The sequence below is a fragment of the Urocitellus parryii genome, chromosome 11 (assembly GCF_045843805.1).
Source record: "Urocitellus parryii isolate mUroPar1 chromosome 11, mUroPar1.hap1, whole genome shotgun sequence".
In the NCBI taxonomy this organism is placed as follows: Eukaryota; Metazoa; Chordata; class Mammalia; order Rodentia; family Sciuridae; genus Urocitellus; species Urocitellus parryii.
Window position 1 is genome coordinate 114,088,105 of NC_135541.1, and position 25,426 is coordinate 114,113,530.

The 25,426-nt window shown below is 35.8% G+C and overlaps 1 protein-coding gene across 1 annotated transcript; it reads left to right on the plus strand.

The window, feature by feature from the left end:
* The first annotated feature begins 490 nt into the window (after window positions 1-490).
* Window positions 491-24,999, plus strand: Sh2d1b (SH2 domain containing 1B). The gene is made up of 4 exons (XM_026412688.1): window positions 491-624; window positions 22,389-22,452; window positions 23,360-23,516; window positions 24,962-24,999. Exons 1-4 carry the CDS (start codon window positions 491-493, stop codon window positions 24,997-24,999), a joined length of 393 nt encoding a protein of 130 aa, XP_026268473.1.
* Window positions 25,000-25,426: the final 427 nt, after the last annotated feature.

Genomic DNA, 25,426 nt, shown 5'->3' on the forward strand with positions numbered 1-25,426 from the left:
TTAGCATCCAAATGCTTTTTGAATATCCACTCTGAGCTAAGCTAGCCTAATGAGTGGCAGCTTTGGCAGAAGATGGGTACCCATTAAAAGCAAAATCAGTGGTGTGTTCCTTGGAAAGAAAAACCAAGAGCCAGAGAAGGTAAAAACTGATGGTAGGTGGTGACGTATAAACTGCAACACAGTTTCAGGGAGTTTGTCTTCAGTGTTGCAGTCCCAGTCATGGCATCAGATTCTACTGTACTCGAATGTGTTCTCACGTGCTTGTGTGTGAGTCACTTATGGGCTAACATGGGTTGGTCACTTTATCACCCACACTATTCTCATTTCCTGAATCTTGTGAAGCTCACTGAGCTCCATTGAGCAACCCCATCTCCTTCCCACCCAACTAGCCTCTTTAAGCCAGCTGCCTCCTCTTCCCTGTTCAGAGCCATCCCGTGGCTTGGAGTTGGATTTCAGGTTAACAGGCCACTAAAACACAAGAAGGGTCTTCATGGATCTACCTTACTACCACGGCCCTCTGACCAAGCGAGACTGTGAGATCTTATTGCTCAAGGAAGGAGAGGATGGCAACTTTCTGCTAAGAGACAGCGAGTCTGTGCCAGGAGCCCTGTGCCTCTGTGTCTCGTGAGTAGCCTCATTTTCAGCACATTAGAAATCTGGCTTTGGTTGCAGTAATGGCAGCCACATAGTCGAGGAATTGTGTTTCACTGTGTTGCAGCCCCAAATAGCTAGAAGCTTCCAAGACAGGACAGAAGGGATGTGCCCATTGCTCTTCTACCTGCTCTCCTCTCCCTAGTATAAATACCACATGAGCAGACTCTGTAGCAGCAGAATTGGCACTGGTGGGAAGGAAAAACATGTGAGGATAGAGAGAAGGTAGAAAAGTCAGAAACATCCTCTCCTTCACAGGTGCGTTTATTTGGTATGGAGAAGGGGCCCCTTATAAAATTCCAATCTGAAAGATTGTATTTCTGCTACAGCCTTTTTCAAACTTAAAAATACAAATGTTTCATATTTTGTTAGATTGTAAAGGGCTTCACCATAAATCATTTCTTTTCATTTTTCTTGTGGTATATCAAGAGAAGCAGAAGCAGTCAGCATTTTATCAGTAAAGAAACAGAAACCCAGATTTCTCAAATGACTTTTTAGTATTAAAATTTAGCTGGTATTTCCAGAGTCTATGCTAAGTGTAAGATTCTAAGCCAGAATATCAGAGGTATTTTGATGAAAGAAATTGTTTACACTCAATTTAGAAAGTCATCCTGAACAGATATCAGTGGAGATCCCCTGACTTTGTATATTTTCCTGTTTATAAAACTAAACCCTTTATTCTACCTATGAAAAATTAAAAATCAATTGTTTTCTATTATAGTGAAATTATTCATTGACACTTGTTAGAGCATGGGGAGAAAAACTTTATTTAGATCACTTGACCACTGCAATTGGATTTGCAGCAGGAAGAGGGATGGAGCTCAACTTTGAATGCAGCATTGGGCAAGTGAAAATGTATAACAAAGGAGTAGAGTCAGTAGATGGAAAAATTGCTAAGATAAGAAGAATTACAGCTAAACTACCCTAAAAGGATTCTAGGGGAAGACAGGCCAGAGTTATCATACATCAACTGGGGTGTGCTGGCAGATGAAGAACCTGATCAGACATTAAGGCTGATCAAATATTGAAGATAAGCATTCTTGCTAAATGGACTTAGCAGAGTTCTTTGATAGCTGACTTTTATAAGGAAATACACAGATGGGCTTAGGAGAAGGTTCAGAAGCCTGACTAAAGTCTGGCCAGACAAAGAATCTTCATCATTCTTTGGATAAGCTTGTGTGCTTCTTAGAACTTGAGAACTGTAAAGACAAAAGTGACTATAAATACTAAGAGAATATGTAAGGATATGTTCGATTCTTTAAATGGTGTTGGAGATACAGGCATGAGCCTGATAGCCCTAAGGTGTTCTCAGTTTACATTTTCAAGTGAAAAGTGATGATGAGAAAGTTTTTATATACATTTGTAGCCATTGGTAGTTTCTGCTTCAGTTTGTCCCTTCAGAGTTTGTGTGTTGGAAGGTTGGTTCCCAGTGTGGCAATGTTAAGAAGTAGTGGGACCTTTAAGAGATGAGTAAGAAATAAGACTACCCAGAGGTAATTAGTGTTGAGCAGAGGACATTTATGCTCATACTGATGCAGGCTTCTTAACCAGTGATGTAGCTCAAGATTTTACTAATAAAAATTTTCTTCAGAGTTGTGATTGCACAAATTGGGAAGGGTCTCAGTGTCTCTAGGAGGGCATCTATACCATCAGCAAAATTCTATCAGGCAAGATTGGGTAAATCCACATATGTTATGAAAAAAAAAAACTCCAAGATTTATTGTTGTTGAAAAGGCAAGGGGAAGGGGGGGGCATGGGGTTATAAATGATGGTGGAATGTGATGGACATTATCATCCAAGTACATGTATGAAGACATTAATTGGTGTGAATATACTTTGTATACAACCAGAAGTATGAAAAATTGTGCTTTAAATGTGAAATAAGAATTATAATGCATTCTGCTGTCATATATAAATAAAAAATAAAAAACAAGCTGCAAAATATGACCCCATGTGAGTAAAAATAAAAGAGAGAGAGAGAGAAAAAGACTGTGTTAGTCAGGCATGGTGGTGCATGTTCATAGTCTCAATAGCTTGGGAAGCTGAGGCAAGAGAATCACAAGTTCCAGGTCAGACTCAGCAAAATTTAGTGAAAACTTCTCTCAAAACAGAAAGGTCTGGGATGTAGCTCAGTGGTAGAGAACCCCTGGGTTTAATCCCCAGAGTAGAAAAAAAAATGTCTATAATGTGGTAACAGCTGGGGAATTTAGGAGTGATTGGGAGAAGAGTGTCGGGTTCACCTTTTCATTGATAACCTTATTTCCACTGTTCATCTGTTGTACGTAGGCATCTGTTTCTTTTTTCATTTTAAAACAACAAATTGTTTTTAATAGTTTATAAAAAATGTAGTGAATTCTCACTGTCTACCCAAACATTGTATTTCTGGGGGGAAATTCTACAGGAATTTCAATATAGTACTTGTTTTTGTTTGTTTATTTGTTTTACTGGGGATTGAACACAGAGGCACTTAACCACTAAGCTCTTTTTAGTTTTTTATTTTGAGACAGGGTCTCATTAAGTAGTTTAAGCCCTCATTAAGTTGCTGAGGCTGGCTTTGAACTTGTGATCCTCCTGCCTTAGCCTTCCAAGATGCTGGGATTATATGCATGTGCTGCCATGCCTGGCGCTTTTTTTTTTTTTTTTTTTTTTTTTTTTTTTTTTAGGCAGTCCAAAATGTCTTAAATAAATAAAATAAGGATAAAGTAAAACTCCCAGAAAAGAGAGTTTTTATTTGAATTTAAGGACAAAATAGATGAGCAGGAAAGTCTTCCTAGGTAGATTGGAGATGGGACTTAGAGTGGATGCAATTTGGTTACAAGGAAATGAGGTGGAATGCATTTTTAGGGAGGGGAGGTGGTAGCAATATCCAAGTCAGATATTTTTAAGCACATACAACTTATACAGGTTCCTCAAAGGAAGTTTGAAAACCAGACTTTTGAAGAGTAGGTTGGGATGAAATCAAGGAATTTAAAAGGAATAATTCTATAGTAAATAGGAGGCACGAATGGTTTCTGAGCAGGGAAGTGCCAAGTTTTAGGAATTTCAAACTGACATGGAGAATGGACTGAAGTGGGAGATGATAAAAACAGAGATTGTCTTGCTTTTGGATGGGAGACAGTAAAGAACTCGATATGGTGAGACAAGTGGAAATGAAAAACACAAAAAGAAGGAGGAGGAATGGAACCTTCATTTATTCATTCAACAAGCAAACACTAAACACCTGTTAGGTTCCAAGTATGGTCCTCAATATTGGTAAAACAATGATACATTCTAGAGGCAATGTTTATGGTCTTATGAAGCTACATTCCAGTAAGAGGAGACAATTTGATGAAAACAAAAAACTTTATAGCCAGGAGTTATAAAAAGTTATAGCACATTCCTGTAATCCCAGTGACTTGGGAGACTGAGACAGGAGTATTGCAAATTCAAGGCCTTTGGCATACAAACCATGTCCAATCATAATAAAATTTGTGTAAGCAAATCTAAAATTACCATATAACATAAGTATTAGCCTGTTTGTCTACATAGTTTTTCTATATAGAAAGAGCCACCACATAGGTGTTTCCTATGAAGCAAACATTATGCTAAGCATGCTACATGGATTGTCTCCTTTGTCTTTTGCAAAGCTCTTTGAGATAGGTGACATTATCTCTATTTTGTGTGGAAAGAAACTAGAGCTTCTGATTTAATAATTTGCCCAAGGCCAAACTGTTCATATGTTTTTAGGTACTTTGCCTTTACCCATATCCCCTGCTCCACTGAACTATGTTCAAGGTAGTCACCTTGGAACTAGCAGAGAACTTGAGGGCTCAGCAGTCTACCCTAATGTGTAGAATCTTGTCTTTCTGCTTGCTAGAGATGAGCAGCTCCTTCTGCTTTGCTGCATTAGAATGGCAATATGTCAACTTCCATGTTTTCAGAGACCTAAACAAGGATAGATACTACAGTGAAGTTAAAAGCGAAGGAAAGAAGTCTCAGAGAGTATTTGCCTGGTGGCAAATAGCACTGGCCAGAAAGCTATGTGGTAAACATGGACAGGAAATGGTATCTGATCTCACAACATGATAGATTGTCTAGAAACCCCTGACACGCCAAACACCATCTATATTGTGTGACTTTGGGAGTATCAGGAAATTGAAAGTGGTTTTGCCTTTGCAATTTGTAAAGCCAAAATGTGGTGAGTATTAGGAGATGGAGAGGATTCATCTGTGGAGTTAAGGGAAAGGAGGGACTTTCTATAAAATGCTTCATTATACATGACAGTATGCAACCTATCTTTTTCAACATATTATACTTTGTAGCTCAGATAAAGTTGATACACATCATCTATTAATGATTGCTTAGTATTTCATTGCTTGTATATACCATAATTTAAACATAATCAAACACTTATTTCTATTTTGTGTGGAAAGAAACTAGAGCTTCTGATTTAATAACTTACCCAAGGCCAAACTGTTAATATGTTTTTATGTACTTTGCCTTTATCTACTTCCCCTGCGCCAGGTAAGACTGCAGATAAGAAGGATTGGTGCCCAAACTCCTGTCTGTCCTTGCTCAGGAGTATAATGGCACTATGTTTCTGTTGTTCTGAGGAAGGTATTAAGAGGAAAACAGAAATTATTTTACTCTCACCACCTAGAAATCACCATTTTAAAAAAATTCAACACATATCTTTCCAGACTTCTCTTTATGATATATAAGCAAATATTTATGCACAGTTGAGCACAGTGGCACACACCTGTAATCCCAGCAGTTTGGGAGGCTGAGGAAGGAAAATCACAAGTTCAAAGCCAGACTCAACAACTTAGGCCCTAAGCCACTTAGTGAGACCTTGTCTCAAAACAAAAAAATAAAAAGGGATGAGGATTTGGCTCAGTGGTTAAGCACTTCTAGGCTCAATTTCTGGTACCAAAACAAAAAACAAAAACAACAACAACAACAACGAAAAAACTATGCACATAAATGCTTCATTATACACGACAGTTTGCAATCTATCTTTTTCAACGTATTGTACTTATCATTGCAGCTCAGATTAAGTTGATACACATCATCTATTAATGATTGCTTAGTATTTTATTTCTTGTATATACCATAATGTAAACATAATCATACACTTATTTTTAACATTTATTTTGCATTTTTGCAATGGATCAAATGTAATTTGGGATAATTACAATTTTTGTACTTATATTTTTAAAATTTTGTCCATCTTTGTTCTTGGGATAAAATCCTAAACATTTAATTTTTTCCCACACACTAACAAAGTAGTACAATAAAAGATTACACCAACACACACTCCAATCAAGAGCAGCAAAAGGCTAGAAGTCAAAAGTCCTAAAACATTAATCCAAAGTTAACAAATATCAATGTTAAAACAGTTAACCCAAGTTAATAAAGAATGTCACGACCTAAAAAAAAGGTAGACCATATAATTGACATCATAGGGCATGTTTATTTCCACTTCCTTTAACTGATCTTTCAAAATTTGACTAAATAAAGCTCAAACACACATACCGGAACAAATTTCCCCACAACACTGGCCACAGCCTGAAACCAGCTGCTCGCCTACAAACTGTTTTCATAAATTAATGAAGGGCTCAGAAATTCAAGCCCAGAACCTCATGTAATAACCAAAGGCTAAAACTACATCACAATGAGTAAAACAATTCAAAGGTAAAGGAAACTTAGAGTACCTAGCCTTTCCAGAACTTCACTGAGAATTTAATACTAAAGCTTTAAGTCATTTTTATAAATCCTGTATTTCTCATGTCTTATATGAGGTTAGAGATTTCTACAGGCTACCCAAAAATTCAGGCTCCACTTTGTCACTTCCATCCCGGGGGTCAAGTCACCACATATTTATTGAGTACATGACAGTAAATATAGAAAACACTTTATTTCCCTATCTAATGTCAAAAAACAACCATGAAAACAGAAAAGCATAAAAGTAAAATTAACTTAAATTTGGTTTATATTCTTACACAAAAATAAATTCATTTATCTGATTTTCTATGCCAAAAAAAGATCTTTACATTTTTATTGAGATATCATTGACATAAAATTAGAATGTACAATTTGATGAGTTTTGACATATGCATAATACTTGAAACTATCACCAAAACCAAAATAATGAACAGATAGATCCATTACCTCCCAAACTTCCATTATACCTCTTGGTAATCCCTCTTTACTACACTTCCTATCCACCCCAAATCCCAAGCCACATTGATTTAATTTCTGGCACTAAAAATTAACATGTTTTTCCCTAGAATTTGATATAAATTAAATCATAAAGTATATGTAATCTTTTCCATCTCTGAATTCACCAGAATAATTATTTTGAGATTCATCTATAATTACATGTATGAATATTGCACTTTTTATTGTAGAATAGTATTCCATTTTAGGAGTATATCGCCATTGCTTTACTCATTCATGGTTATTACAACAAAAGTTGCTACACATATCTATGATTAAGTCTTTGGGTAAGCCTATTTTTTAAATTTCTGATAGATAAAAAAAAGTTAGGACTGGAATAGCTAAAAGTCATTTGTTCTGTGTAATTTTGTCCTTCTAAGAAACTACCAAATTGTCTCAAAGTGATTGTACTATTTCACCATTCCCACTGACATTATATGAGAGATCTGATTGCTTCACATTCTCACTAGCACATGGAGTGGTCATCGTATTAAGAGTGCAGTGGTATCTCATGGATTTAATTTGCATTTCACTAATAACCAATGATACTGAGTATTTTTCCTGTGTTTATTTGCCATTCACCTAATTTCTCTGATGAAATAGCTTGCACATTTTTAGATTATTTATTTATCATTATTGTGTTTTGATAATTCTTTACATATTATAAATGCAAGTCTTTTCCGAGGTAGGTGATTAACAAATATCTTCTCCTGGTTTGTGATTTTTATTTTGAAATTTTCTTAACAGTGTAGAGATTCTTAATTTTATGAAGCCCAGTTTATAATTTTTTCTTTTATAGGTCATGCTTTTGAGGTTATATCTAATAAATCCTTGCTTCACTTAATTTACAAAGACTTTATGTTTTATTCTGTGCCTTCAGTTTCACATCTGGCACAGTCAACTTCAACTCTGTTTCCTAAGCTTTCCATTCTACTCCATTGATCTTTATTCTATCTTTATGTAAATTCCATATTATGTTGATTACTATCCCTTTAAAATTTTTGAAATCAGATAGCGTAAGACTTTCAACTTTTTCAGGTTATTTTGATTATCCTAGGCCATTAGCATTTCCATACATACTTTGTATTCAGCTTGTCAATCATCACACAAAACAATATAAAGCCCAAAAGGGCCTTGTAGAATTTAAATTGAGAGTCCATGAATCTATAGCTCAATCTGGGTAGAACCAATATCTTAACAATATTGGTTCTGATCCATAAACCCAGTTTAATCTCTCCATTTATTTAGGTCTTCTTTAATTCCTCCTAAAAATGTTCTGTAATAGGTCCTGTCCATCTTTTGTGAAATATATCCCTAAGATTTCTTATGTTCAATACTATTTTAAATCATGAACTTTAATCCTAGCAGCTCGGGAGGCTGAGAAAGGAGGGTCGAAAGTTCAAAGCCAGCTTCAACAAAAGCAAGGCACTAAACAACTCAGTGAGATCTTGTCTCTAAGTTAAATACAAAATAGGGCTGTGGGTGTGATTCTGTGGTCAAGTGCCTCTGAGTTCAATTCCTGGTGACCCCCATCCTCCCAAAAAAACCAACTTTACAATTTAACTTGAGCTAATGCCTATTGAATTATAACATTTGTTGTCTTTTGAATATATCGATTGATTTGATTTGTTAAAATTTTGATAAGAATTATTACATCTATTTAATAGGAAACATAGTCTTTGTCCTTATTTTTTTATGTCTATGTGTGTTTTTTATATCAGAGAAATGCTGACTTCATGAACTAAATTGGGAGGATTTCCTTTTTAATTTTCTGGAAGAGTTTGTGATTATTGTTATTTCTTCCTTAAAAGTTTAGTAGAAGTCAACAATAAAGGCATCTGGGCCTCGAGTTTTCTTTGTGGGGAAGTTTTTAACTACACATTCAATTTCTTTAATAAATGTATGGCTGCTCAGGCTATGTTTTTATTGAATGAGCTTTGGGAGTTTGCATTTTTCAGTAATTTTTACATTTAATTGATGACATCAAATTTATTGAAGTAGGATTTCTCATGATATCTCATTATTATTTTAATACTGGAATTGGCAGTGATTTCACATCTTTATTCATTTTTTTTTTCTTTTGGGCACAGGCGATTGAACTCAGGGGTACTCAACCACTGAACTACATCCACAGCCCTATTTTGTACTTTATTTTGAGACAGGGTTTTACTGAGTCGGTTGGCACCTCGCTGTTCTCAGGCTAGCTTCGAACTTGCAACCCTGCTGCCTCAGCCTCCCTAGCCACTGGGATTGTAGGCGTGCACCACCAACCCGGCTTTTTATCAGATCTCTTGAGGTCCATATTCTTGGATCTTGGTTTTTTTTTTTTATCCCAATCTGACAATATCTTCATTTTAATTGGAATGCTTAATTGATGATTGACAGTATGAGGTTTAAGTTTACAATCTATTTATCCCTTCTATTCTTTGTTTCTCCCTTTCCTCTTTATGACTACTTTTGGATTGATTTTTTTTTTATATTTCCAAATTATCTCTTCGGGCAGTTTGCTAGTTATAATCTTTGATTTTTTAGTTTCTTATTTATGTCTTTATGTTGTATATATTGAACTTATCATAACTTATATTTAAGTAATCTTATACCACTTTCCCTGTGGTAACATCCTTTCATTTTCATTCACCCAAGCCCTTGTGCTATTATTGTCATGCATCTTATTTATATATATTTATCAATCCTATAACACATTGTTATTTGGATTTAAGTAAATAATTATCTCTTAAAGTAATTTACATATAAGAAAATTTGTTTTCTTTTACTCACATATTTGTCCTTTCTGGTGCTCTTCATTCCTTTGTATATCTTGGAGTTTCTTAACCTTAACATTATTGAAATTTTGGACTAGATAATTCTTTGTTTCAGGGAATGCCCTGGGCATCATAAAATATTTAGTAGCATCTGGATAACAGTAGCCACTTCCCCTTCCAATTTTCAACAAATAAAAATGTCCCTGGAGAACATCAAATGTTCATAAGGGAATAAAATCACTCATGGTTGAAAATCAATAAAACTTATCAGAGAAAAAGAGGATTGGGGAGGGAAAATGTGATATTTTGATTTGTAATAATAGATACATACATGCATACATATATTTAGTCTTCATCCAGTTTCCTAGCACAGATTCCTAAAATGTTTGGAATCTCTGGAAGGATAAGAGCCAACAACAGTGACTATTGACTGGCAATCCCTAGGTAACCTATGGATGGGAGCTGGTTGCCAAAAGAATAAGGCATGAATAGTCCCACCCCACCCCCAACCTCCTGGGAAGTGAATGGGGAAAGGAGTTAAAGGTTGAATCTATCACCAAGGACAAATGATTTAGTAAATCATACCTTTGTAATGAAGCCTCCATAAAGAAGCCATAAGACTAGGTTCAGGAAGCTTCCAAATAGCTGAATTCATGGAGGTAGCAAGCCCAGATGGCAAGAAAGCTCCACACCTCCAATCCCATACCTCTCCTTATCTATCTTTTTTATCCACTGTTCACCTGTATCTTTTGTAATATCTTTTATAATAAATTTATAAACCTGAGTAAAGTGCTGTTCTGAGTTCTGCCAAGCCCTTTTGCCTAACAAATCAAACCCAAAGAGGGGAGTATATAGCTAGTTGATCAGAAGTACAGGTCACAACCTGGTAGTGGAATCTGAAGCAGGGGCAAGTCTTGGGGTCTCAATCTATGGGGTCTGACACCATCTCCAGTTAGTGTCAGGACTAGATTAGAAAACACCCAGCTGATATCCACTGCAGAATTGGTTGGTATTGGGGGATCCAACTCATACATCTGCCATCAGAAATGTTATGTTGAAAGCTATGTGAAAGTAAGAAAAACACCATTGATATTTTTCCTGTCTTCATAGGAAAAGAATAAAAATAAAATATGCTAAGGTTGAAAAATATGGATACAGCTTTTTGTTTGCTCTCAACCTGAAAGGTAAAGTTTAACTCACTCACATTCTTCCTTTTTTCTGAGTATTTTAATTTGAAAAGTAAACACATGCCCTGTATATTTTTAAAGAAGAAGAAAAAACAAGTACAAAAAGACAGAAAAAAGTCATTCATGGACCTACTTCTAAAATAAGTTTTGTTCATACTTACAATATTTTCTTGTGGTCTTTGTTGTATGTCTTTTTTATTCATACTTGATATCAAACTCTATATAAAATTTGGCAGCTGGTCTTTTTGTTTTGCCTAACACTGTCATATCATGGCATTTTCCACTGCCATAAACATTCTTTTGAGGCTGGGAGTATAGCTTAGTAGAATAGCACTTGCAAGGCCCTGGATTTAATCGCTAGCACTGAAAAAAAATTATTATGAATGTTATTTAATGTCTACATAAGAACTGATCTTGTAAAAGCACATGACTTATTTAACCATCTTCTAATATTTTGGATATGTAAATTATTTCTACTTTTTCATCATCATAGATGCTGATAATATTTTAGCCCTTGTGCTTATATAAAAATCCATATTTCTGATAACTTACATAGAATAAATTATAGTTCAATATTTGGTCAAAGTGATGAAGACATTTTTATTCCTAATGCACATTTTTAAATTGCCTTTTTAAAAGCTTGTATAAGCATAGAATGTTGCTAGAAGTACATATGAAATAAAAGCAAAAACAAAAAACCAGAACAGGTAAAAGGAGAAAAGGATGGGAGTTGCTAGTGGTTTAACAAATCTCTGATCAGCTGAAATTTAAAAAAACTTGAATAAACAAGGGAACAAATCTGTATCTTAGCTTTAGTTGGGGTTAGGAATGCCAATTAAAACATAATTTGATAAGAATTCATATTTTTACTAGTACTCTTTCCACTCAAAAACACTGTGTCTCCCTATTTGGTGAAATATTAGGTTTCCTGGTAAGATTTCTTCATTTAGGCTTGGCACATTTCTTTTTAAGATCATTCAATGAAACTCAACAATTATTTACTGAATATGTGTTATGAGTCAGGCAATGTGCTAGAATGAACAAAGCAGGCACCCTGATTCTGGCTTTGGGAAGCTCACAGCCTAGTGTGAGTTGTAAATGAGTAAAAGGATAATTAATATTCAGGATGATTAGTGGTAGGTTTGGATAGTACTGGATGATCTTTTTCAGAAGTCCTTTCTATTACCCCAGTGGAGCATCCCATCCCAAGCCACTTCAGCTGAAGCACTCAGTGCTCAGAATCAAAACTCAGCTATCTTGTACCTCCAACTCTCTGGACAAAACTTGGATGGCAAAGATGGCACATGGGCTAGTCACTGTGGCATGCAGATTGGCAAAGTGTCAATATTCTCACTGACTCAGATATCATAGCTTTATGAGAACACTTGAGACGTTAAGACAGGAATATTACAAGTAAATTCCATCTACCTACCAACTCTTCTCACTTCCCCATGAGAATCACCTCTTCCCCCCCTCCACACTTCCCAACACACGCGATAAATATAAGGGATACAAACTTTTAGACTATATTCATATTAGGTCAGTTTCTTGAAGCATCTAAAATTTTTTCAAATATGCAAGAAAATAAAAACGTCACAAAAGACAATTACTAAAAAGAAACAAAAACGTAATTTTGCCCTCAAAATATTGAACTTCAAGACATTGATTACAAAACAAATAAATACTTAGTATTCGAGCCCTTTTATCTGTTTAATTGTCTTGTTTTTGGATAAAAACAGAACAGACGGTAAACCATCTGGAATCAAGACAATTAATTATCAAGATTACTAAAGACTTAAGTAATAAAATTTGTAACTTCCTTTCAACACAAAGGTATCAACTCCTATAAAAATTCAAAATGGTTACAAAAGAAAGATAGGATTATTTGAAGATGAGCAGGTCAAAGGAAAGTATTTGGGTACTTACCATTTCACAACTAAGGTAAACAGAGTTTTTCCAATAGCTGGAAAACTGCACAAAAAGAAATGCTCACCATGCAAAATGAGACCACTCGTATACATTTCCTTCCTTCCTTCTCCGTTCCCTTACCCTGCTCTCTTTTTTCCTCTTTTCTTCCTCCCTTCATCCCTTCTGCTATCCCTCCTTTTTCTTTATCACACAATTGCACTTGAAAAAAGCTATTGTTTTTTTTTCAATTTTTCAAGATTAATAAAAATTTATTAAGTTTTAAGGAGTTTTGTTTTAAATATTGTCTTTTAATTAACGCAGTAATTCTTATTAGAAAAATATATATACATTTATTAATTTATACAATTACTTGATTTTTTAAGTATTTGTGATCTTTTATATTTTAAATGTAAAAAATATTTCGGTCTACCAACCTTTGCTTATTAATAAATAATAAAGCACGGCGTCATCAGTTTTCTTCCAATATTGTCATCTCATAGAATAGAAATTTGGACTCAAATTATACACATTTCAGTTTTACTAAGTTTTGCCACATTGTTCTCAGAGACATTACATTAGTAGTATTTAAAACTTTCTATAGCTCCATGTCATAGCCAATATTTTACATTAGTAAATTTTACATTTCTGCCAATCTGGTTTAAAATAATAACTAATTGTTTTTTAATTTGCATTCCTTTGATTGGCAGTGTTTATTGGCATTCTTTTTTTAATTATGCATTTCTATTCTCATTATGTATTGTTATATATAAGAAGAAGAATTAGTTTTATATATAATGAGATATATACAATTATCTTCTCCCAATTTGTGAACTTTTTCACTTTGTTAATAGTATATTTTGATAAACAAAAATTTTAATTTTTAAAAAATAAATTCATTAGAGGGAAACAGGTAAGGTGGATACCGTGAAAGTGTATTATATGTGTCATGAAATTGTCACAATGAATCTCACCATGCTCATTAATATGCACTGATAAAATTATTCTTAAAGTGAATTAATATTTTCTATGGCTTGTGCATTTTCTGATTTAAAAATTTCTTAATTCAGTGTCATTATGTTGTTCACTTATATTTATTTATCTGAAGTTTAATGGTTTGCCTTTTCATAACTGAGTCTTCAATTATAGTCTAATCCAGTTTTATCTGTTTCCATATGAAAATATTGCCATTTAACAAATAGTTCATCCCTGCCCACCAACCTGCTATGATGGATTGGTCACAATTCAAGTTTTCATATGTGCATGGATGTGTTTCTGGACTACTGTATGCCACTAATATCTTTTTCTGCCCTGAAACTAGTTTCTCACTATTTTAATTATAGCTTATAAAAAAAAAAGAAAGAGAAAAAAAGAAAGACGATAAGAAAAAGATTTATCAAGATAGGACATGCCCTTGATACTCTCCAGTCTTTTTCTTTTCCCAAATTGACCTGACTATTCTAAGCCTAGATGTTTGTACAGAGAAGCGACATGATCTGACTCACATTAAAAAAAAAAAAAATTGCCCAGGCTGTTATATAAAGAATAATAATTAAAGATGTCAGACAGAGTGGAAAGAATTGCTAAAACTATGCCCTTAAATAGATGAAAGAGGATACGCCTCCACTGGAAATAGGAGGGATTAGCTTTCAGAGAGATATGTAAAGTTCGTCTATAGTAAAAATGGCAGGGTATGTGAGTGCAGATGTTAACAGGTATGGTGGAACAAGTCTGGGAATTCTCTACTTATTTATGGCCTTTGCTGATAAATGGATGGAAATATCATGCTAAGTGAAATAAGCCAGACTCAGAAAAGCAAGGATTGAATGTTTTCTTTCATATGCAGTAGCTAGAGAAAATTAAGGGATAAAAGAGAGGGGGAATCCCCGGAAAATAGAAGGGAGATCAGTGGAGTTGAGAAAAGGGGGGTTGAGGGGAAAGAAAGAGGGATGGGCAAAGGGAAAAACTGCAAAATGAAATGGACCAAATTATGCTATGTACAATATGAATATGCCACAGTGAATTCTGCCTTTAACTAGAAGGAACTGATTTTTAAAATAACAAATAAACAGAGGAAGACCAGTAGAGTAGAGGAGGAGAACAGGAAGAGGAAGTAGGGGAGGGAAAGAGGAAGTACTGGGGTGTGAAATGAATCAAATTATATTCCATGCTTGTATGATTATGTTAAAATGAACCCCAGTGCTATGTAGAACTATAGTGCACTAATAAAAACATCAAAAACATTAATAATAATATAACAGGAAAGAATGAGGATGGGAAAGCATATAGTGGGGATTCGTGGAGACGAGAGAAGGTATAGAATCATTTTTTAAGGAGAAAAGGGGAAAAAAATGATTCCCTGGAAGCATCAAGAGCCCAAGTGAGGGCTTCATTAATTTAAAGTAAAACTATTCTACCTGGATCCATGTTCTCACCTCATTTGCATATAACAAGTTGGAATTTAGTCAACATTCTTGTTTTGCTATTTCAGTAGAAGATTGAGGTAAAATGCTCCTGGAATTATGAAGGTGTTATGCTCCCAACAAACCCATGATATGTTGAAAATATCATCAAACATCATCACCATCTCAAAATTTCTAATAATTTTATTTTAAACAAGGGGCCCTATATTTCATTTTGCCCTGGCCTGCAAATTATGTAACCAGTGTTGGTTATGAAGTGAGTGGCTTAGGTAGGTAGAGAGCAAGATCATTGGAAGAGTGAAGATCAAGGATCTAAGAAACTGGGCTGTTGAACCCTCTATGTATGAATTGAAATTGCCAAGAGTTAGACAAGAATAATAATGGAGAGAGTGACATTGAGCTACAACTAGAGACCAAAAGATGAAGGTGATCCTAGTATTAGGTGAAATAATTTAGAGACATGAAACTCAAAGCTGTGGATTCAGAAAAGAAAACTGAACTGAAGAACCCTGAGAGCAAGAAGACTAGCCTCAATCCCAGGACCCATGGTGAAGCCCATAGTGAGGCCCATAGTGAGAAGGAGGTGGGAGGAAGAAGTAGCATTTTAGGGAAATAGGGGAAGCAGTGCCCAGGGTAAGAGGGACAGCAGATTCCTTTGAGAGCAAGAAGGTGACGAGAAAGGGAGGGATGTGATTAAAGGAGATTGAAGGTAGAGAGGATTTTGAGGATGGTGAAGCTTGAATTCCAGGGAACCCAGTGGAAGGATTTCAGGAGAGGAAGAAGGGAACGGACAAAGCCTATAGACGGTCTTGTGGAATTAGAATGCAGAAGGTAAGGCCAACCTGCCAGACTGAGTGGTTCTTGAAATGACTGACACACAAGGAAAAGGGGCATAATGAAATTAGCTTAATAAATTCAACAGGGAGAGAGTGGAGGCATGGTGAGTGGCAAGGTGACAGGGGGAGAGACTTCCATGTCACTAATGGTGGCGGGGGTGGGGGAGTGCCAGCAGGGGGTTAGTGCAGGTAGAAGACCAGGGGAACCATAGTCTTTTTACAAATCTTTCATATAAATACACACTGGGGGGGGGGAGTGTTTCTTTTAAAAGTTTTATGAATGGCACTTATAAAAATAAGTAGAACAGGGAGCATTAAAAATAAATTTTTGTTTATGCCATCATACCATAGTCATATATTTTAGTTTGTCCCTGCTGCTGTAACAAAATACCTTAGACTGGATAACTTATAAATAATAGAAATGTACTCTTCACATTTCTGGAGGCTGAGAAGTCCAGGCTCAGGCACCAGGGAGTTTGGTGTCTGATAAGGGCTTGTTCTCTGCTTCCAAGATGGCATCTTGTCCTCTGGAGGAGACAAACACCATGTCCTCCCATGGCAGAATGGACAGAAGATACAGGCAGCTCTCCAAATTCTTTTTTTTTAACTTTATAGATTTTTTTGTTTTAATTAGTTATACATGACAATAGAATGCATTTATGCACTTTAATATATGATACATAAATGGGGTATAATATTTTTAAAATTTAATTAATTTTATTTTTTTAAATACATGACAGCAGAATGTATCACAATTCTTATTAACATATAGAGCACAATTTTTCATATATTTGTATATAAAGTATGTTCACACCAATTCATGTCTTTATACATGTACTTTTTTTTGCATTACAATTTTTATTACACATATACAGCACAATTTTCCATATCTCTAGTTGTATATAAAGTATGTTGACACCAATTTGTGTCTTCATACATGTGCTTTGGATAATGATGTCCATCACATTCCACTATTCTTGCTAATCCCCTGCCCCCTCCCTTCCCCTTCCACCCCCCTCCCTTCCCCTTCCACCCCCTCCCTTCCCCTTCCACCCCAAATCCATATCTAGAATTCATCTATTTCTCCCATGTTCCCCCTCCCTACCCCACTATGAATCAGCCTCCTTATATCAGAGAAAACATTCAGCATTTGTTTTTTTGGGATTGGCTAACTTCACTTAGCATTATCTTCTCTAACTCCATCCATTTACCTGCAAACGCCATGATTTTATTCTATTTTATTGCTGAGTAATATTCCATTATGTATATATGCCACATTTTTTTAATCCATTCACCCACTGAAGGCATCTAGGTTGGCTCCACAGTTTAGCTACTGTGAATTGTGCTGCTATAAACATTGATGTGGCTGTGTCCCTGTAATATACTATTATTAAGTCCTTTGGGTATAGTCCGAGGAGAGGGATAGCTGGGTCAAATGGTGTTTTTATTCCCAGATTTTCAAAGAATCTCCATACTGTTTTCCATATTGGCTGCACCAATTTGCAGTCCCACCAGCAATGTATGAGTGTACCTTTTCCCCAGATCCTCGCCAACACTTATTGTTGTTTGTCTTCATAATAGCTGAAATTCTGACTGGAGTGAGATGAAATCTTAGAGTAGTTTTGGTTTGCATTTCTCTAATTGCTAGAGATGTTGAAAATTTTGAAATGTATTTGTTGATCGATTGTATTTCTTCTTCTGTGACTTGTCTGTTCAGTTCCTTAGTCCCCTTATTGATTGGGTTATTTGGTTTTTTTTTTTTTTTGGTGTTAACTTTTTTTGAGTTCTTTGTATATCTTAGAGATTAATGCTTTATCTGAGGTGCACGTGGTAAAGATTTTCTCCCATTCTGATTTTCTCCCATTGATTGTTTCCTTTGCTGAGAAGAAGTTTTTGGTTTGAATCCATCCCATTTTCTGATTCTCGATTTTACTTCTTGCCCTGTAGGGGTCTTGTTAAGGAAGCCGGATCCTAGGCTGACATGGTGAAAATTTGGGCCCATTTTTTCTTCTAGTAGGCACAGGGTCTCTGTTCTAGTGCCTGAGCCTTTGATCCATTTTGAGTTGAGTTTTATGCAGGGTGAGAGATAGAGGTTTAATTTCATTTTGTTACAATGTAGCTTTCCATGTTTTTCCAGCACCATTTGTTGAATAAGCTATTTTTTCTCCAGTGAATGTTTTTGGCACCCTTGCCTAGTATGAGATAAATGTATTTGTGTGGGTTTGTTTCTGACTTCTATTCTGTACCATTGGTCTATGTGTCTGTTTTGGTGCTAATACCATACTGTTTTGTTACTACAGTTCTATAGTATGTTTAAAGTCTGGTATTGTGATGCTTCCTGCTTATCTCTTCTTGCTAAGGATTTCTTTGTCTATTCTGGATCTGTTATATTTCCAAATGAATTTCATGATTGCTTTTTCTATTTCTTTGAAGAATGACATTGGGATTTTATTTTATTTTATTTTGAGAGAGAGAGAGGAAGAGAGAGAGAGAAAGAGAGAGAGAGAGAGAGAGAGTGTTTTAATATTTATTTATTTTAGTTTTCGGCGGACACAACTTCTTTGTTTGTATGTGGTGCTGAGGATGGAACCAGGGCCTCACGCATGCCAGACAAGCACACTACCACTTGAGCCACATCCCCAGCCCGACATTGGGATTTTAATGGGAATTGCATTAGCTCTTTATAACACTTTTGGTAGTATGGGCATTTTGACAATATTAATTCTGCCTATCCAGGAGCATGGTAGGTCTTTCCATCTTCTAACGTCTTATTCAATTTCCTTCTTTAGTGTTCTGTAGTTTTCATTGTAGAGGACTTTCCCCTATTTTGTTAGATTGATTCCCAAGTATTATTTTTTTGAAGCTATTGTGAACGGGGTAGTTTTCCTAATTTCTCTTTCAGTGGGTTAATTGCTGATGTATAGGAATGTGTTCGATTTATGGGTGTTGATTTTATAACATGCTATTTTGCTGAATTCATTTATTAGTTGTAGAAATTTTATGGTGGAATTTTTTGGATCTTCTAAATATAGAGTCATGTCATCAGTAAATAGTGATAGTTTGAGTTCTTCTTTACCTATTTGTATCCCTTTAAGTTCTTCTGTCTAATTGCTCTGGCTAGAGTTTCAAAGATGATGATGAATAAAAATGGTAAAAGAGGGCATCCTTGCCTTGTTTCAGTTTTTAGAGGGAATGTTTTCAATTTTCCTGTTCAAAATTATGTTGGCCTTGGGTGTAGCATATTTAAGTTACATGACTTTGAGGTATGTTCCTACTATCCCTAGTTTTTCCTAGTGTCTTGAACATGAAGGGTTGCTGTATTTTGTCAAATGCTTTTTTCTGCATCTATTAAGATGGTCATTCATTCTTGTTTTTAGTCTATTGATATGATGAATTACATTTATTGATTTCCATATGTGGAACCAATCCTGTATCCCTGAGATGAACCCCACTTGATTGTGGTGCACTGTCTTTTTAATATTTTTTATGCTATTTGTCAGAATTTTATTGAGAATTTTTGCATGTATGTTCATCAGGGATATTAGTCTGAAGCTTTCTTTCCTTGATGTGTCTTGGTCTGGTTTTGGTCTCATAGAATGAGTTTTCTATTTCATGGAATTCTTTGAGTAGTATTGGTGTTAATTCTTCTTTGAAGGTCTTGTAGAATTTGACCAAGAATTCATCTGGTCTTGGGCTTTTCTTGATTTGTAGGCTTTAGGCTTTTGATGGTGTTTTCTATTTCATTTCTTGAAATTGATCTGTTTAAAGTGTGTATGGCCTACTGATTCAGTATGAGTAGGTCTTATGTCTCTAGAAATATTTTTGATGTCTTCAATATTTTCTATTTTGTTAGAATATAAATTTTCAAAATAATTTCCAATTGTCTTCTGTATTTCAGTCATGTCCATTGTGATATTTTCTTTTTCATCACATATTTTAGTAATTTGAGTTTTCTCCCTCTTTTTTCTTCTTCTCTGAAGCCTTTTTATAAGGACATTAATCTCATCCATGATAGCTGTCATCAAGAATTAATCATTTTCCAAAATGTCCCACCTCTTTATACCACCACAGTGGAGATTAGGTTTCTACTGAATTAGGGGGCTGGAGGTATAGTTCAGAGGCAGAGTACATGCCTAGCATGTATGAAACCCTAGGTTCCATCCCCAGAACCACAAAAAATAAATGAAAGAAACCTACATGAATTTTGGTACACAAACATTCAAATCATATCATGTCGTCATAAATTCATATAAATCTTGTCATAAATATATCATGTATGTATAATCATACAAAATACATACTTACCTACTAAACTCATTGCTTTGTAATCTCACAGTGTTTGATTTTTTGTTTTTTTGGTACTAGGGATTGAACTCAGGGGCACTGGACCACTGAGCCACATCCCCAGCTGTATTTTGTATTTTATTTAGAGACAGAAGGTCACTGAATTGCTTAGTGCCTCACTTTTGCTGAGGCTGGCTTTGAACTCACAATTCTCCTGTCTCAGACTCCTTAGCTTCTGGGATTACAGGTGTGCACCACAGCACCCAGAGCCTCATAGTGTTTTTTGGAAAGCATTCCAAAATAAGCAAGAATAGGTATCACAAGTTTAATAAGTTAATTTCTTATAAAGCATTAATGTAATGTAGCTTGTTACTCCTTTCAGAATTTTCTAATTTGCAAAAAAAGTAAGACCATATTTGAGCAATGTCTGTCTTGTGTCTTGGCTTTTAATCAAATTAACATAGCACCTCCATGTGTTTTATTTTTTTCATAGTCCTCTAGTGAGGATTACCTTAGATAATTTAATAATATAATTAAAATAAGTACATTAAGAATTTAGTATAGGTTATATCATAACAAGGTTCTAAAACAACAAGCAAACAAAAAACTGTGGAATTAACCAAATGCAATTACAGACTTTGTTTAGATCCCAATTTAAACAATATTTCTTTGGAAAAACATTTTTGAGACCTCTTCCCAGTCTAGAATACTTTGTCGCACGTGGACAGTCATATAACTTTTTGGTTTTATATCACACTTGTCATGTGATACTCACTGGCTTATTTTGGCCTCATGAGACCTCCCCCCCCCAGAAAGGTTCAGGATTTAAAATCAATTACCAAAACCTCCAGACAATTAGTGATGAATTATAGTGTGATACTTGTACCTTAAAGCTGGAAATAGATACCTGACTTACCAATTCAATAAAATAAAAAAAAAAGTCAGGGCTGGAGTTGTGGCTCAGAGGTAGAGTGCTGGCCCTAGGTTACATGTGTGAGGCACTGAGTTTGATCCTCAGCACCACAAAAAGTAAAATAAAGACATTGTGTCCACCTATAACTAAAAACTGAATATAAAAAATGAGTCACTTCAGGGGCTGGGGATGTGGCTCAAGAGGTAGCGCGCTCGCCTGGCATGTGTGTGGCCCGGGTTCGATTCTCAGCACCACATACCAACAAAGATGTTGTGTCCGCCGAGAACTAAAAAAATAAATAAATATTAAAAATTCTCTCTCTCTCCTCTCTCACTCTCTCTTTAAAAAAAAAAATGAGTCATTTCATTCTTTGGCATAGGTGTATGGGTGGTGAAGGGCGGGGGCATCAGGAAGTTTGAGCCTCATTCAATGTTTTTGATTCTATTATTTTTTTTTTTTACATTGTAATGTTCTGTGAAATCAGAATATGTCCAATAGTTGACGGGTACATTTAGTGTTTGTACTCTTCTCCAGGAAAGCTATTAGAAATTAATAATGTATCTTACCATTGATAACATCTTAGAATTGAAGAATTCAATATGGAATTTTATTTCTTGCTTGGAAAATTGCTAAAATGGGTCATTATCTAAATTATGATTAGATGATTAGCCAGTGACTCCTATTCCAATGAGAAACAAGAGCACAATACATCACTTGCTTGGACAAAATTCCCAACATTCTCTAATGCAGTCAATGAGAAATCATTGATAAATAGCATGGGCGTAGCTCAATGGTGTTTTATATGTTCTGTCAACCTAGAGCTAGGTGAAAGAGCTAGGGTGAAGCACCAAGACCACTGGAGCTGTAAATTTTCTCTCTCCTTATTCTCTTTGCCAGAGTCAAGACTTCCATCCTAACAATAGAGCTCCCCATTTCAAAGCTCCTGTGTCTTTCAAATTCCTTCAGATGAGAGGGTCTGATATTGACCAGTTTCTTTCAGGATCCAAGACTGATAAAAGCATTGCATATAAAATCGGGTGAGAATACAACCAGAGAAGTCAATTTATTTGAGTACAATCAATCAAAGAACATTCTGCTGTCTTGTATTACTGATTAGTACAAATAAATAAATATTTTTTTAAAAAAAAAGAACTTAAAAAATCTAATGAGACATCTTGCCTCGATTTGTATATAAGAACATTATGATTCATACAGTCATCTTTTCACAGGTTTAGAAATCTTGTCTATACATACCGAATCTTCAGAGAGAGACATGGGTATTACAAGATTCAGGTGAGAATACATAAGGACTCCTGCAGATCAAGGCAAAACCTGGGAGAGGAAAACCTGAGGTCATCTCTTGAACCCAAGATGTGACCATCTGAAGGCATTCTAAGAGGAAAGCCCTGTCTTCAGAGGCCTGCTGTGGATGATGGGTTGAAGTGACTGTATTATGGAGACCTCCTGTACACAACTTCAGTGTCAGCCTACATCAGTATCTTTACACTGCATGTCAGAAAACCTGATTAACACCCTTCTTTGTAGCCCAACACGGTGGTCCTATGATAACCACAGTGGTGATCAAGATAACTAAACACATAAGGGTAGAGGAAGCAAATTCTTTTTATTTTAAAATTATTTCTATAAGATTGTATCAGAAAATAGTATTTGGCTGACAAACAGAAAACAACTATTCACAATTTTACTGAGTCAAGTTGATGTTCCTCCTTTCAATTTAAATTGCAACCTTTTGGGGGGATTCTGAATTCATCCTGTATGTAAATTGCATGTTTTGCATTTCCCATCAGAAGTCCACCTCAGTTAGTTCCCTAGCAAAGCTTGCCAGTAGGGCACAAGTCTGAAATAAGCTCTTAGAGCACTCCCCTTTACAGTGTATCTACGACAAGAATTGCCCCCAGACAAACTTGCCAAGGATAGGGCTGACTTGACACTGCAGTCCAAGTTGCATGTTTCTTGATTGTAAATCCTCTTTACTCAGAGTAGCTCAAGTCAGAGCTGGACTCAGAAACACAGTCTTTATGAATCACAGTTGGTGTGAGCTCTTAAACATGAGCTGTTGGCCTCTTGTTTTCAGTTTGTCCACTCTCAGAAGCAACCCTGAGAACCGCTATTTCAGGAAGTTTCACAATTCACACACAATTGCAGATTATGAGTGACTTCCTTTCTTGTTTTTTTGCAGACTTTGGAAGGTACTCCAAAACAGATCTTTCCAAGCCTAAAGGAATTGATCTCCAAGTTTGAAAAGCCAAACCAAGGTCTGGCGGTTCACCTTTCAAAGCCAATAAAGAGAAGCAGTCCCAGCTTAAGAAGGAGAAGATTGAAAGTTAAACTGGATGGTATATAAGATAAAAGCTTTCCTGTGGGATCAGAAAGGAGCCTTCAACCTATTTCCACCAATGTCCTACTTGGCAGAATCAATACAAATAGATGCCCTTTCCCATGACATTACCTCTGAAAAGCTTCATCCTATTAAGTGCAATTTCAATTTTATTGAAAAATAATGTGTTCCAGACCCTACAAGTGGTGGACAGCTGTGTTTGGGCAGCCAAAATAGCAAGAGAGGGTACTGGGCTGGCTTTGAATTCATTCTGCGACCTCATGCAATCTGCTCAAGTTTGGGAATAAATGAACACGTGGACAGATTTTCCAATAAGAAAATCACTTCAGCTCTCTCATTCACACTTATTCTCTTACATTTTTTTCCAAAATTTAATAAGCATCCATTTATAAAGGGATAGCTGACAAATATTTCAGATATATCCCTAAAGATATGAAACCATAGTGGTAAATTTGAGAGCAAATAATCTATCTGAGAAGTCTCAAATCTTATCACTAGCAGCCACTATTGCTTACCCTCACCCTTAAGATTTGCTCTCAACAGAATCTAGTACCTCTCAGTTGCAATGTAGTTTGAATTTGACTTCCAGAGACATTTAATCCTGATCTTTTCCAGTTAAATGTATGGCTACATTATCAATGGAAAGTGATGTAGTTGCCAGTGGGCAGGTGATGGTGGTGAGATCAGATATGCTAGCCAGGGAGGACAGAGGATAGAGCCTTGGGTCACAAAACCCAAGAAGAGAAAGAATCACTTAAATATATTCCCCAAGACCTGGGCAAGAATCTCCCCACCAGTTCTCCATGTTTGGTCAGTACTTGCAGAGTGAGCTCCCAAATACTCCTCTACAGAAAGGGAAATATCTCCCATTGACCTTATTTTCCTCCTCCGGTTGCCTTTGCCTCTTTAGAGCAAGCTTCTGATGAAGGCACTCATTTTCCATGGTGAATGCAGATATCTAGTGCTGGAAACTTTAAAGCTTGGTTTATAAAGGAACCCCCTATTTTTCCAGAAAAGCTCTGTGGTACCCCCACAATTTGAAGATGTCACTTTGATATGGCACCAAGATTGCTGTGTGTCATGAACATTGAAGGGAGATCAACAGAATAGAGAAAAGTGACCAGGAGAGGGGGAATGGGAGGAGAATGATAATGGCCAAATTATATTGTATGTTATGTTTAACTCTACAACAATAATACCCCCTTCTCCCCAAAACAGAAAAAAAACCCAAGGTGGCTTCACTATAAAACAACAATAAAAATTTGGAAAAAGTTAAAAAAATAAATAAAAAGAAAATATCCATTGATCCTAGAATCATTTATTTAAAAGTTCATTCTTAAAAAAAGAAAAGAAAAATGCTGGTCTTCTTTCCCTTGAGTGGGGTTGGTTAATATAGCTTCTGGGCATGAAGTCTCATGGATGGTCCTTTGCTTTTTCCCCCAGAGAACAATGATGACGACTATGTGAATGTCTTACCTTAAAGGTGAAGATAAGAACTCTGGACAAAGCAAATTAAAGAAGAGATGGGGCAACAACTCTCACAGTTGGTAACTGCTTCACCTGCAAGCGGAGGTCTGGAATGACAAATTCTCGTGGCCAATTCAGAGTCTCCCAGTCAGGGTAACTGAAGATCTTCTGTCTATTAGCCTCAGAGAAATCACTCCTCATATCCCTGCCTTCAAGACGAACACTACAAGAAGGCTTAAAGCCCCTCTTCACTTCTTGGAAAGGGACACCTGACCCTATTCTTCCTGACTCGTTAAAGGGACTATATCACAGTTGACATCCTCTTTCTGTCAGCTTCATACAGAGGAAAGGGCACTTGGCAATGAGTTCTGAACCCTGAGTTTCAGTCCAGTGACTGTGGTTTTGCAAAAATCACAGTCTATTTCTTCATTAATAAAAAGT

Bases quoted from the DNA above. Each gene is read 5' to 3' on its own strand.
- Sh2d1b (XM_026412688.1), top strand. From the start codon at position 491: ATGGATCTACCTTACTACCACGGCCCTCTGACCAAGCGAGACTGTGAG. The intron at 625-22,388 runs GTGAGTAGCCTC...ATCTTTTCACAG, and splicing joins GCCCTGTGCCTCTGTGTCTC to GTTTAGAAATCTTGTCTATA. The intron at 22,453-23,359 runs GTGAGAATACAT...GTTTTTTTGCAG, and splicing joins ATGGGTATTACAAGATTCAG to ACTTTGGAAGGTACTCCAAA.